This window comes from Protomyctophum bolini (genome assembly GCF_963924005.1).
Source record: "Protomyctophum bolini genome assembly, chromosome: 8".
NCBI lineage: Eukaryota > Metazoa > Chordata > Actinopteri > Myctophiformes > Myctophidae > Protomyctophum > Protomyctophum bolini.
The window spans coordinates 31,059,545-31,074,268 of NC_137869.1; the positions used below are offsets into that span (position 1 = coordinate 31,059,545).

Consider the following 14,724-nt stretch of genomic DNA (forward strand, 5'->3'; position numbering starts at 1 on the left):
CTAATACTATCAACATCCATCTATTCTATATACCCTCTACAACAGTGGTTCCCAAACCCTTTCTTGTCAAGGATCCCCGAATTTACACTTTATTAGCCCGTGGAACCTAACCCCAACCCTAACCCTAACCCGGCTATAATCCATGGTCAAAAATGATGAAGTGATTTTGTCTTTTTTACAAATCCCCGTTTTTACAGGCCATGGGTTATAGTCCATGGTCTCGGAGTGATTTTCGTCTTTTTTTCAAATCCTCAAAAATGATGAAAAACGGCATGCTAGTGTACCCTAACCCTAACCTGGCTATAATCCATGGTCAAAAACGATGAAAAACGAGGATTTGAAAAAAAGACAAAATCACTTCCTGACCATGGGTTATAGTCCATGGTGTCGGAGTGATTTTCGTCATTTTTTTCAAATCCTCAAAAATGATGAAAAAACGGCATGCTACAGTACCCTAACCCTAACCCTTGATCGTAGGAGATAGTAATGTAGGACTCTACAGATCAAGTGCTATCCAGTCATAAAGTTTGAACACTTGAAGAAACTACTACAGAAAACTGGAAACACTGCATCCTATCTGTAGGAATGAACAATCGACAGCAGGGGAAAACAGAAACAGGACGGAAGACAATGAGGCACAAGTGTGGCCTACATGGGTCACATATAATTCGCCCAGCTGGTACCCACTTAAGGCCCAATCAGATCCCAGTTCAAACCCATATAGGCAAACACAGGTGGCGCACACATGGTTCTGAAATAAAATGGCCCATTTGGATACCACCTAAGAGCCACTTAGAAACCCGCAAAATCCCATATGGGCTAACACGGGTGGGCCCTTTGTGAAAACTGGGTGCACGGCCCACTCGGAACCCATGCCCATAGCCCATGTCAAAACCCAAGTGGGGCCCAGGTGGACATGTTAGCTGGGATGTGTAGAGAAAGAGTAGAATTCGTTCAACATCTTTGCATCTGCCAGAGACCTCCCACGCAGACGCAGCATCAGCCTTGAAGAATTGTATCCTGAAATAGAAGTGACAAATATGAGCTTGCTGAATAGTGGTGGGCCACAGATCAGCCCTGGCATGAATCAGACAGCACAGAATACGAGTACAGATTGAAGACTTGCTTTCAATTGGTAGATGGTAAGGATGAGAAATCCTTCTTACCTCATATGGTGAAGAGGAATGAATTCTCATTTATTCTATTACTATCCTCAGGCTAAACCCACCAGTAATCAAGCCATTATTTTACTTGAGTGTCATGAAAACTAATCTTAAGTAATTTTACTAGTTGAGACTCTACCTTTTTTGTTTTCTCAGGGACAGATTGTTCTATCACAACAGCAAACTCAAACTTACAGATACAGATATGAGTTCTGCATGGGAATAAAACTGAACAGCCGCAGTGATCTGTCATCAACTGACAACCAACATCTGACAAAATGCAAATCCTTTACACAATGTGCGAGTCAGCGTAAAACACACTTCCTTTCTAAACCATCTCCCTGTTTCAATTTCACCCGAGGCGTTGTGGTGGAACAATATGGTATACATCTGATCTGATTTCCTACCTGGCATGGGCCTTTGCTGCAGAAGCCTTTCCAGTGTTGTCCTGGCCTGCTCAGGGATCTCCATTGTCGATTCAGAAAGGAGCTGGTTGAAGGAACAATGCATCTTATTCATTCATAGCAGAACTATGAACCCAGCGGCAGGCTACTGCTCATAAAATAATTTATAAAGCATCTTTGCTATATAACCCTATGTTGCTGGGGCAACACACTCTGATTTACATCCATAACAAACTTTTATTGTAGGTTACAGAACTGTATTGTATTTGTCCTACAGGCCTGTTTCAGATAAAAAACCTCAACCAGAAAAGTCAAATGATGCGTTATCTGAAACAAAACTTCCTTCCAAGCCAGCCAAGGTGATTACATAAGTGTGAGTTTGTATAACTCAACTCAAGACTTAAGCTGGCCTGTCTGGGAGACATGTTTTACTGCTGGCTATCTCTTTATAATCACCTTGGGTATTTGCAGAGGAAGACGAATAGTCTGCTTTGTGTCTTTATAACACATAAGGTCTTTGTGTCCCTTTTAGGAGCAGTAAAACATACAGGCCATCAGTGGAGAAGATATGCACACAGGCAGGACATTTCTCCAACTAGGCTATGCATCACGCCTTCCAAAGAGTTTCAAGTCTGCTGGGGGCTAGGGTTGATAAATAATAGTATTATTGCCATATGATCATGTGGTGATCAATGAGTGGGTTTTGAAACTTGCAATCGTTTGTTAAAGTAGGTAGGTTAATTTAATTATCTCAAATGGCCGGTCTGGATTGGTAATCGACTTGAATATAGTTACAGGGAGGTCTGTGTGACTGTCTCTGTAACATAATGTATTTGTTTTAGCTTTATGGTGAGAAAAATCTCTGACATGGAATAAATGGTCATGACTCCCAACTTCCTACAAACAGCACTGTTATTCCTCTGAGCTCTGTTAAGGAGGTTAATGGAGAGACTTGCTAGACTGAGGGAGACAGTGTGGCGGAATTGACAGAAACAATGGCAAATTCAAAAGCTACCATCCCTCCACAGGGCATACTATAGCAGCCTGGAAAAAATGATTGTTACGAGGAGACAGCGGAAAGCCACTAATGACGGCAGACAATAAAACTGACCACTACTGTAGTATCTTCCCAGTCAGAATAACAATAACACAGGAACTGACTGCCCTGCTGTTACAGCGGGTTACAGAGGGATGAACGGCCCCAGCCACAGCACCTGAAAATAGACCTTTGTCTGGCAATAGACTGCCATTAGTCAGTCTAAACACAGGGTCAATAAGGGCCTCTATTGCACATTGAGACAGAGAAATACCTATGGTTGTGGCTAAATGGGTGGTCAGGATTATTTAAATGAGAATGAATGAAGGGGATAAACAATAATGTGCCATTATTATATGCTGCATGCACATGTGGTTGTTGAAAGAACATCCTGCTAAAAATGCATGTCTCCTTGCAAGGGAATATGCATTGCATGTTTTGCCTTAATAACTACTATCCCAAGTGAAAAGTCGTTCCAACCAGGAATGTAAATATAGAGACTCGGACAGCATTAGAGCCAGAGGACAAATTATGTTTAAGACATTTTATTACTAAAAATCTGATTTCTCTAAGGCAGCAGTTTTCTGTCCACAGGTTTTCTCTAATGTCTTGCAGTACAAAAATCATCATCCTCATCTCTGTGTGCTACAAACATCATTAAACAGCTCTCGGTAAATAAAAGTTCACAATACACAAGAATATGCATTTTAAACATTCATTTTCCCCCTTCAAGTATGCTACTATCCAAAAGTGACTAGTGTAAATTGGCAGAGGAAACAAATATGATCACGGTTATTTACACGTTACAGGTCAAAAGATAGTCAGTGTGTGTGTAGGTGGTGTGTGGAATACACACACAACTGAAAGTCAACTAAGAATGTCCCAGTGTGTGAACAGCAAACCCATAATATTCACTCAGAACGTATACTATACACTCATGTACAGCGATATGACCGACTGGCTCCCAAGTTTAAGACACGGCACAAGTTTAAGTGGTTCAGTACAGCAACCGTACAGGACATTTAAGACTGGAGTGTTACTAAACAACAGTTATACCAATAAGACTAGAGTTTGTTACTAAACAACAGTTATACCAATAAGACTGGAGTGTTACTAAACAACAGTTATACCAATAAGACTAGAGTTTGTTACTAACCAACAGTTATACCAATAAGACTGGAGTGTTACTAAACAACAGTTCTACCAATAAGACTAGTTTGTTACTAAACAACAGTTATACCAATAAGACTGGAGTGTTACTAAACAACAGTTCTACCAATAAGACTAGAGTTTGTTACTAACTAACTGTAACAGTTATACCAATATACAGTCGACTTCTGATTTCCTGTAACCTTAGCTTGTCCAATGTCATCCAGATTTACTGTAGGTCCTTTTCCTGGGAGTGGATTTTCATAAAGTGCTCTGATATGAGTCGTCATACCTGCGTCTCCATTTATAAATTTTTTTGGAACAGTTTATTTTGTATTTAACGGAAGCTCACTTTAAAGAGACCTACATTTCAGAGACTTTCCTGCAACAAAAACAAGTGTACCTTTACATGCACAACATCAATATTCAGATAATATTGATGTGCCCAATTAAGACCCGAAGCAGGGTAAGAGCTGGTGTGAGGAATATGAAAGAAACAGTGCTACACTTGTACCCGATTATTATCACAGTACCATTAACCCTTCATAATATTAGAGTACAGTAAGAAAACAGAATTCATTCAGTCAATAGTCTCTTTGGTTAATTAATTGGAATTAAGATACATCACTGCTACAAAATATTGGTCAGACATCAGTGTCGTTACAAAAAGAGTACGGAGACAATGGAGAGTGCACATTAAATACGTAGTACCTTCATTTTAAATTCATTCGGCATTGGCATGTGGTTGGGTCACAAACCATCATTACAGTCTATCCTAGGGATATGGTACAGTACAAACTAACACGTCCCTGACCGATGATGAATCTACGCATTATATAAACATGTACTGTATACGCATGGACACATGGACTTTTGGCCAAAAGTTGTATCAGAATTGATGATGAAAAGCCCTGACCTTAATATCTCCATACACATGTAAAGAGAGATGACCAATTCCCAATAAATCACTATGTACATAATATACATAAATACAGGGTTGACAGAATTACCTCAAGGAGCTGTTCTAGTTCACACAAGATGGTGATAATGGCTTAAGTACCTTAAGTACCTTAGTATCTATTTGGACAAACTCAAAGGTTAGTCGTGAGGTGAAACTAAAAGCCAAAATGTCTTGACAAAATATTTCTGTCCATAATGTCACCCTTTCTCTAACATGCCGACTTTTCCGCTTTGTTATTTATAAATATCTACACTGGCTGGTGATGTAAGCAAATAAAAACGGGCCATATTACTATTACACATTACTCGTATGCCCACTGCTCTCCTCTGAGTTAAAACAGCTGTCTGTCAGACAGAGACTTGTGTGTGGAAGAAACCCTTTTGAAGATGTAAGACCCATTTAATGAAATGTCATTGCCAAGCGCACTAAAACTCAATGAGTGTCCACGAGGCCTTGGGGCCTCAGTCTACACTGACACATCAAGTACAAATCTCTGAAATATGCCTAGTGATGTGTAGTTTGTCAAGTCAGCCAGATCTGTTCCAATCGCATGAACCTTCAAGAATTGTCGACAAAACCTTGGGGCTTGACTGAAGTAAACTACATTTGTTTGGCTTGGGGAATATACTATACTTTTAAATGTTTCAATTATCTACAAGAGATGAGCCTCATCGTTTGTCCTGAGGCTATGTGGATGTTCTGAGACCAAGAGGGGGATACGATGCACATGTCTCAAACGCAAAATACCACATATTCCTCTAATCGCCGGATTCAAAACAATTTGCAGACTTATCATCGATGGGCTAGTTTGTGAGAATGCAGGAAATTATATCATATGACATCTCCATTACATATTGTTTCTGCACAACAGTATCCTTTGTGTTTTGCATTACTCATGCTTTATTCCCATAATTAGACTTCCTTCTTCCTTCAATTAATCCGGGGAGAGTAACACTCTATAGAAAACTGAAGCATTAAAAAAGCCATTGCACTCCTACAGTTTACAAGCATACAATGCATCATATAAACAGAACTTGTTGAAGCAACAGGTGCTTTGTTAATTTTGATACTTGGATTTGGTTCAGGAATTGTACCGTTTTACATTTCAAGTGACTTCACACTAAGAGCTGCAGTCCAGTGTTTCACTCTTCAGCAATAAGAATGACATCATTTAGAAATAAAATGAACCCTCATGACGACAACTGCACAGACAAGCTACCTCTATTGCTTGCCCTCATCCAAGTTCATTCATTTGTCTAGAATGGAGTATGTACTCTGTGCAAAAGAAACCACTCTCAAACATCAATGTGAGTCTTCATGCAATACGTTTGATTCCTTCTGGCTCCCTGTTCTAGTTCCTTCACTTTGTGTTGACTGGAGGTCTATTGGACACACAGAGGCACTCACGTCTCCTTGCCTCCACTAACCTGTCTGAAATGCGTGTCAGGATATATCACTTCAGCTCTCTGGGCTAGCGTCTTTGGATTCAGTATAACTTTATTATATGCGTTTTAAAAAGCCTTCATCTTGTCACAGTTTTCTCCTGTATGTTAGTCGAGTTTCCGACACCCAGTTAAAAAAATTGTCATGTAAAAATGATGTGATAGCAAAAGCTACAATCAGTGATCCTACTACTAAGGAATATTCTACTTCTAAAATAGCACATTTAAAAGAAAATGTAATTATGTTTTTCTATGTAGTTTGTGTGCTTCTAAAGTTCTGCCAATAAAAGGTGTGTCCTTTGGTCCTTGCCATGGACCAATGGAAACTCTGGCTAAGTTACGCGATCAAACCCCAGAAAACCCACCCTCGTGCAGATGTAGGTAACCATTGTATGGCTACATACCCTTACCATCTCACCCATCAGGCTGCCACAAGCTTCTTGGACTTATTGAGCAGGGGCCAGTTTTGTAGAAGTGCCCACTGCCGGCCCAGACAACATCCTGGTTTTATGAACAGCAGCTGATCAGAGATCAGGTTAAAAGAAGATGACGTCCTCCTTGTTTAGCTCCTCTGCAGGGATCCTGTAGGGAGATGGTAGGCTGAGCCCCTGGCTATGGAGCTGGCCCTCGGACAGAGACTGGGTATTAGGACTAAGGCCCTGGGGTTGGAAATACATGGAGCTGGGGCTCTGGGAAGAATGGATGGGGATCGGGGCAGTGGGTTGACTAGGGGGCATGGGGGGCTTCTGGTTACTTGAAGGGTGGCAGCTGATAACGGCAGTGGTGGTGGAGGACTGGCTGTCCGCTCCGCTGTTGTCTGATAGGCTGATTGGATCTGGAAGACAGAGAGAGGAGAAATCCTCCGTTTGTAAAACACAGCCTAGTGGGGAATTTGTTTCAGTGGAGATGAAAAATTGCTCTGACATTTACAATAAACACACTTAAGGGAAACAGTGAACAGATAATCCATCAGACGGCTAAAGGTAACTTTGTTGGCAGACTGTTATAAACATGATTATTTTCTGCTTGATTCACCTCACAGCCACAAGGCACATCGATTATTTTAGCAAATGGTATTTGTGCAGGGATTTACTTCAAAGTGCAAAGTGCCTTGTGCCATTAGTCTGAGGGAAGCATGTGGACCATCAGGAGGTGTTTACACAGGGCGAGGCTTGGCATGGAGCTAAGCTTTACACAGGGAATGCGCCTGGGTGGGTCTAGGTTTTCCCAGGTGGAGTGAGTTGTGTGTGTGTGTGTGTGTGTGTGTGTGTGTGTGTGTGTGTGTGTGTGTGTGTCTTATCCTAATTTAGGACAGATGGGTGGAGATAATTGCACTACCTGTGAGGTGATGGTGGGAGTGGGGGAGCTGCTGGTGGGGACTGATGGAGCGCTTGGCCTTCAGTGTGCTGTCCTCTCTGGCTGACAGCTTCAACGACAGCATCTGCTTCATGTCCACAGAGGCTATGAAAGGAAGTTAGGAAGGACAGCAGGAAACAAAAAAGACAGAAACAAAATAACCACAAAAAGAGTCAGAGAGAGCATGGTAAGCTGGATTTTAATATTTAACAGGTCATTGTACCATTACAGTAATATAACTACAGCCATTGGGCAGTAGTTATGATCTTGCTCAAGAACACAAGGGGAATTGAACCTGTGCCCTTTCAGTCATTTCTCACCACCCTGCTTCTGCCTAGCTGTCAAGTCTGATCACGCACGCACACGCACACACTCACCAGTGCTGTCGGTACGATGCGATGCCTTCCCAGTCTTGCCTCCCTTCTCCTTGCCTCTGCTGAGGGCTGCCAGCTTGGTGGGGATCTGCTGCTGCACCCCCAGCTGCTTGTGCTGCTGGTTGGTGGTGCTGAAGAGATGCAGAGGAACCTCCGTCTTCACAGGCAACGTGGCGGCAGAGCCCCCGCTGCCGCCCGCCTCACGTCGCAAAGACACCTCGGGGCGCTCCAGGTAGTCTGCCGGCGCCACAGAGAGACTTGAGCGCACCAGGGGCTTCTGGGGCACAAGATGCAGGTCAGAGCCAGTGCTGGAGCTGGAGGAGAGACCCCCACCAATGCCCAGCCCAGAGGATAGCATTAGCTCCCCGTTCAGACTGCCCGACAGAGGAGCCACCTAGGACAATAGATGGGAGGGTGTAACAGATTATACATTTGTTAAAACTACTACAAAATACAGCTAGCCCCCTATGCCCAGCTTTGAGGGAGAGTGTAAACACAAACATTATCCTAACACAAACATTAAATGCCATTGATAATGAATGGCCAGTTTTACGTCATTGTCCCAACACAAACATTAAATGCCATTGAAAATGAATGGCCAGTTTTACGTCATTGTCCCAACATAAACATTAAATGCCATTGATAATGGTCAGTTTTGAGTGTTTGTGTAAACACAAACATTGCGGAAACACAAACATTGTAGACGAAGGTGAGGACGCATATTCTAATTGGCCAGAATGAGATGATGTATGATGATAAGAACACCCCTCACTCACACGGGTGTGATTTTCTTTTATTCTCAATTCCGTGGTACAAACAGACACTGGGTTCCTCACTGGGTAGACCAATCAATCTGACATTTTCTCAGGCAGGGACGGATGAAGATGATTTTCCCCAAACATATTAGCATATTTGGTCCCAAGTGTGCCTGGGGGCGCAGGCATCACCCGGACTAACACTTGTGTTGGGGGCAGGGGAGGTCACATGTTGTGTCTTCAATGGTTGCAAACTAAACTACATCGTACGAGGCTTTGGATTTAGCATTCAAAGTTCACAAAGGATGGCTTCCCAACTCTCCACTGTAATTATCCTTATTTTGCGGTCAGATTTCAGTTAGGGATTTGAGTTCAAGTGGAACCGTGTGTGTGTGTGTGTGTGTGTGTGTGTGTGTGTGTGTGTGGCGGCCTGTGTATGAGAGCATGTTTTAGAAGAAAAAAAATAAACTTTGAACAACATCTAAAGAGTGGCTGAGCTCAGCACAGACGACACATACACACACAATAAATCTCTGCCTGTGTACCGCTGTGCCATTAACGAAACACAATCTGTTGAGGCACATTGTATTTACGGGATAAAAAAAGAGAATCAGAAACACATGCTTCTCTTTCTGCTGAGCACACAGTTTGGTACAGCCTTTTCAAGTGCTCCAAGAGGCGCTTTGGGACAAGCACACAAAAAAACATGAAATATAAACCCTTTATAGTCCCTGCACACATAAAAGGTGTGTCGAACTAACTAAGCGTTTAAATAAACAAATGAAGGGCTCTTATGACATCAGTGGATAAAGACACTCACTGTATTGTACATCTAATTACCAGCTTGGTAAGATGTTAATCTGGAGATCAAACCGACATCACTCATTTAGAGCACTGTATATTACCATTTGGAGAACATCCATAAATATTTGATTGGATTACATTTTGTGTAGGAGTATTATACTGTAAGTGTAACATTATTTTGTTCTGGCTCCTCAGACATTAGCAGCAATAATAAACAATTGGGGGGGGGTATGCATAGTACAAAACAATTCTAATTATATTAATTAAAAAACCCCACTCATGTGAACTGAGGGGTTCCTGGTAATGTTTATTGAAAGTGCTGTAAACTAAAATGTAAAGTTCATAGACTTGGCTGCTACTCCATTTGTTAAAACTAAAAGGGCTCTAAACAAATGTTTAAAGTCCATAGACTTGGCTACTACTCGCTATGCGCTTTTGCACAAAATAACACCTGGACCTCTTTGGTGGGGACGTAACAACTACAAATAAAGGTATGAAAGCCTTCTACCAATTCTCCTTTAAATGCGCTCTAAACAAACATTAACACAATCTATGCCAACCTCGAGATAACTCGCGAATAGATACTTAATCCATATATGCCAATCACGAGATTACGATATTTGATTAAAGAGCATTAATCTAGCTTTAAAATATTTTATTTACTCACATGGTAGAAATAGGCTACATCCGAATCCTCGGTGCACACGCCTGCGCATACACCCGCGCGCACGTTATTAGAGTTTTTTTGCTCAGAATGGGATAAACTTTATCCGATAAAGTACCATGTTGGGAGCATGATAAAACATAAAACTGAGGATCAATAAAGCAGACCAAGGAACAAAAAGATGACGATAAACGAAACATTTAGCAGAAGTCAATATATTTAAGCAGATAAATGAGAGTATAGGTCCTCACAGGCGAGATGTATCAGTGTCCCAGAGAGTCCATAAGATCACTACAGTTTATGAGGCATTTGGGTTGGGTGAAAGGTCCCCAGACTTCTTCATACATTTCACTTTTTTTCCAAAATATAAGTTATCCTTTCCATAGCACAACAGCTGCTCATTTCCCTGAGCCATTGGCTCGCTCGTGGTCTCCGAGTGTTTTTCCATGTTAGAGCAATTGTGCGCTTTGCTTGGAGTAGTGACATATCTATAAGAATGTGTTTATTCCTTGGTATAACCAGGGTTACCGGGTACAATCCCAATATGCAGAGTTTTGGATCCAATGGTATCTTTACATCTAGCATTCTATAAAGTATTTGTAAGATCCAACTCCAAAATGCCACAATCTCTCTGCATTCCCACATACAGTGAAAAAGTGTGCCCTTTGACTGCTCACATTTTACCACAAGTATCTGGAATATTTTCATTGAACTGATTTAGCTGGTGTTATATCAACATTGTAGCAATCTTAATCTAGTATGTGCAGTTTGTCTGTGTCCTTCCGCACATATGGCACCCCAGTCAACCAAGGATATATCATCTTGTACATCTTCCTTCCAAGCCCTCACTCAGTCTATCATTAGAGCTTCCAGATGAATTGGAAACCAGCATGTCATATATCACAGAGATACGCCCTTTACTATAACAATGACCAGATATAAGTTTCTCCATTCATGAAAGAAATGGAGTAATCAATGCTTGGTTACCAAATGCTTTTATAAAGTTTAACTGTAAATATTTGGGAAAAAAATTGATAAGATTTCCATCTTGGAACATATCTCCTATTTTAGTTAGACTTTTATTAGCCCAAAGGCAGAACCCCTGGTCTGTTATTCCTGGTTTAAATAGGTCATTTTCCCATATTGGGCTAAACTGTGACGACGACACACATGTTCGCCCATCATTTCTCTAGTATTTTGCCACACATTGACCATATTTAGTACGAAAGGGTTGCTTGTTTATTTCCTTAACTTTTTAATATTTGGAAGTTTAAGTCCCCCTCTGTCATATGGTAAATATAATAAAGTAAAACGTAATCTGTGTCGTCTATTGCCCCAAATTAAATTAGAAAATGCTTTCTGTAGCTTAGTAAAATAATGGCAAGGGTAAAGGTATATTTTGAAACAAGTATAGTAGTTTTGGAAGAACATTCATTTTGATTATGCATTACACTGGCCTCACGATCGTGCCTATGGTAATAGTCCATTACACTGGCCTCATGATCCTACCTATGGTAATAGTCCATTACACTGGCCTCACGATCCTACCTATGGTAATAGTCCATTACACTGGCCTCATGATCCTACCTATGGTAATAGTCCATTACACTGGCCTCATGATCCTACCTATGGTAATAGTCCATTACACTGGCCTCATGATCCTGCCTATGGTAATAGTCCATTACACTGGCCTCATGATCCTACCTATGGTAATAGTCCATTACACTGGCCTCATGATCCTACCTATGGTAATAGTCCATTACACTGGCCTCATGATCCTACCTATGGTAATAGTCCATTACACTGGCCTCATGATCCTACCTATGGTAATAGTCCATTACACTGGCCTCATGATCCTACCTATGGTAATAGTCCATTACACTGGCCTCATGATCCTACCTATGGTAATAGTCCATTACACTGGCCTCATGATCCTACCTATGGTAATAGTCCATTACACTGGCCTCATGATCCTACCTATGGTAATAGTCCATTACACTGGCCTCATGATCCTACCTATGGTAATAGTCCATTACACTGGCCTCATGATCCTACCTATGGTAATAGTCCATTACACTGGCCTCACGATCCTACCTATGGTAATAGTCCATTACACTGGGTAAAACAGCCACTCAAAAACAGAATTCTCATAAATGAGAAACTACTAGTTAGGAAATGAATGATGCGTCTCTCTGGATCCACATAGAAACGGCTATTGTATGTGAAAAGAAATGTGGAGATACTTGTGTGGCCTACTGACAATGTGTGTGCACGTACACACACACACAGACAGCCATGCCATGAAAACAGGTCACCTGCAACAGCTCCATAAATCTATCCTACTGATTTGTATTTTTATCTTATCAGCATGGTCATTATATCCTTTCATCTTTACACTAATAAAGTCAAAACAACTTCAAAATGGTTTCTATTGCCCAGTATAATTCAGTTCTTATATGTTTATTGCTCGTTTATAATTGCAGTTTTACAGCATGGCTCAAAGAGAGCCAAGCTCTCTAGGAGAGGGTCTGTGTGCGAGTCTGCAAGTTAATGCGAGCTAATCTCGGCAAACTGCTGGATGGATCAGTGGCCAATGTCTTGTTGCCAAGAACATTTTTCTCTGCTCATTTCTTTTATATATATTTGTTAAACATTAGACCACTGTTTTGGTATCCCTGGTTATTGCTATTGTGTATATTTGCACTTCATTTTATGTGTTACCATTTTACCAATGTCTGTGACATTGTTAAGAAACTTCAATACAAATAAAGATATTAGGTGGGGTTTCCCATCCCCACGAATGTGAAGTGAGAGCAAATTACTGAAACAAAAGTCGGACGGATAAAAGTCGACCTCCAGTGCTGATGACTGTGTACATACTACTTCCTGCAGAGGACAAGGTACACATGACACAATGTATCACAGAGGGAAGGGCCTGATTTGTGTGTGTGTGTGTGTGTGTGTGTGTGTGTGCGTGCGAGTATACTGTAGATTGGGACTTCCCTCAGCTGTTGCTGAAGCACAACAGTGTAGCCTAGGGCGGAGAAGGGGCCCCCGTGTTGGGAAACCTGTCCAGTCCATAGCTCCCTCACATCCCCTTATTTCGTCCTCCCTCTCCTCCAAATCCAATAGTCACTAATCTTGGCACACAGATGTTCCATTGTTCCCAGCGTGAGGTGCACGGCATTAAACAGCAGGTTTCCAGGGCTGTAACTGTGCGGAAGCCAGGGAGCACAAAGAGCCCTGACTGACAGCACATAAACAATTAGCACTGGCTGCCTTCCAGAGGCCTCCATTAATGACAAGCTTGGGTCGGCTAATTATACAGCTAAGGTTCCTCTCATCGTCAAAACTGCCTGGATACGCCGCCCTGTATCAGCATATACAAACAGCTTAGCGTCCACAATGTGTTGCCTGGTACACAATAGACGCCATGGGAAAGGACGCTGGCTGTGAAACCTTAATGGAGTGTTCGGCGGTGGAGTGGTTATTTTGGGGAAATCTCAACATGACAAAGGATGTGTCTTATTGAATGACCCTCTGCAGTGCACCACGGAGCACAGCAGCACAGCACTCATTTAGATCAGCAAGTAGGCTGTACACCTACTCTACAGGGCGTGCAGAGTGAGTCTGCAGACAATTTGTGATTTATCAGTATGAAAAAAAGCTGAGTGACTTCCAACACTGGCTGCAGTTTGTTCAGTATGAGTATGTCATGCTATGACTAGGAAGTGTGAAACACAATTTTTACACTCATAATGACCTAGGTATGACTTGGTTAAGTGTAGTATTGGTTAGCCTAGAGGTAGAATTACTGTAGCGACACGGTACAGAAAGTGTGGAGAGAATGGCTCCCCTCGGGATACATGATCTGTTCAGAGTCTGACTCCACATAACAGGAAATGATTCACCAGGGTCTAAGTGTGTCTACATTGTGTATATGTCAAGGGTTAAGAACTACTCATAGGGTTTCTCACACCAGTGTTCATTTTGACAGCAATTTATGATTCAGTCTTAAGTCATTGAACACACCATTTAGTTTTAGTCCTATTCAATCATCTGAAATTGTTTAGTCTACAAAATGAACACCGTTTAGTCAAGAAAATTAACGTCTCACACAGGAACAGGAACACAGTCAGAACAACATCATCAGTCAGCTTGGGCAATGGTCCCCAATCTGCAGTCTGTGGTTGTGCTGTTGCTCTGCAATGGCAATCTACATGAACATGACGGTTTATTATATTGTGTACATATATAATATTAAATAAACCTGAGCATTATGTCATGTGTTTAATTTCTAAAACTGAAACCCAGGCCCCTTTTTCTTTGGTTCTAAAACTCCATTCTTTATTTTTTTATAATGGTTTATATCTGCATCTTCCAACCCGAATAGTGACTTTGGTTTCCAAGAAGAAGTCTATTTTGGTTCCAGTTCCAAACCAACTTTTAGGGATCTAATTAATTTGGTTAAAGATTAGGCGGGGGAAAAAGAACGGAACCAGTCTGACTAGCGTCTCAAAGACATGCTAAATGTAAATTTTAACATGCAACGCCACAACACACATACTATGAAACAAGGCACACGCACTTAACTCGCTTCTGTTCATGCAGCTTTG

General features: G+C 41.5%; 1 protein-coding gene across 5 annotated transcripts in view; it reads right to left on the reverse strand.

Moving 5' to 3' along the window:
* Positions 1 to 3,177: 3,177 nt before the first annotated feature.
* arhgef18b (rho/rac guanine nucleotide exchange factor (GEF) 18b) overlaps positions 3,178 to 14,724 on the reverse strand; it is a 59,963-nt gene continuing 48,416 nt past the window's right edge. For 3 of the 5 annotated variants that reach the window (XM_080769373.1, XM_080769372.1, XM_080769374.1), the window contains 3 exons: positions 7,889 to 8,279; positions 7,494 to 7,616; positions 3,178 to 6,990 (listed from right to left, as the gene is read on the reverse strand). In XM_080769373.1, the coding sequence (XP_080625499.1) occupies positions 6,692 to 6,990; positions 7,494 to 7,616; positions 7,889 to 8,279 (813 nt within the window). In that variant the 3' untranslated portion in view covers positions 3,178 to 6,691. The remainder of the gene's footprint in view (positions 6,991 to 7,493; positions 7,617 to 7,888; positions 8,280 to 14,724) is intronic. The other 2 variants (XR_013964457.1, XR_013964458.1) reach the window with 2 other exon arrangements.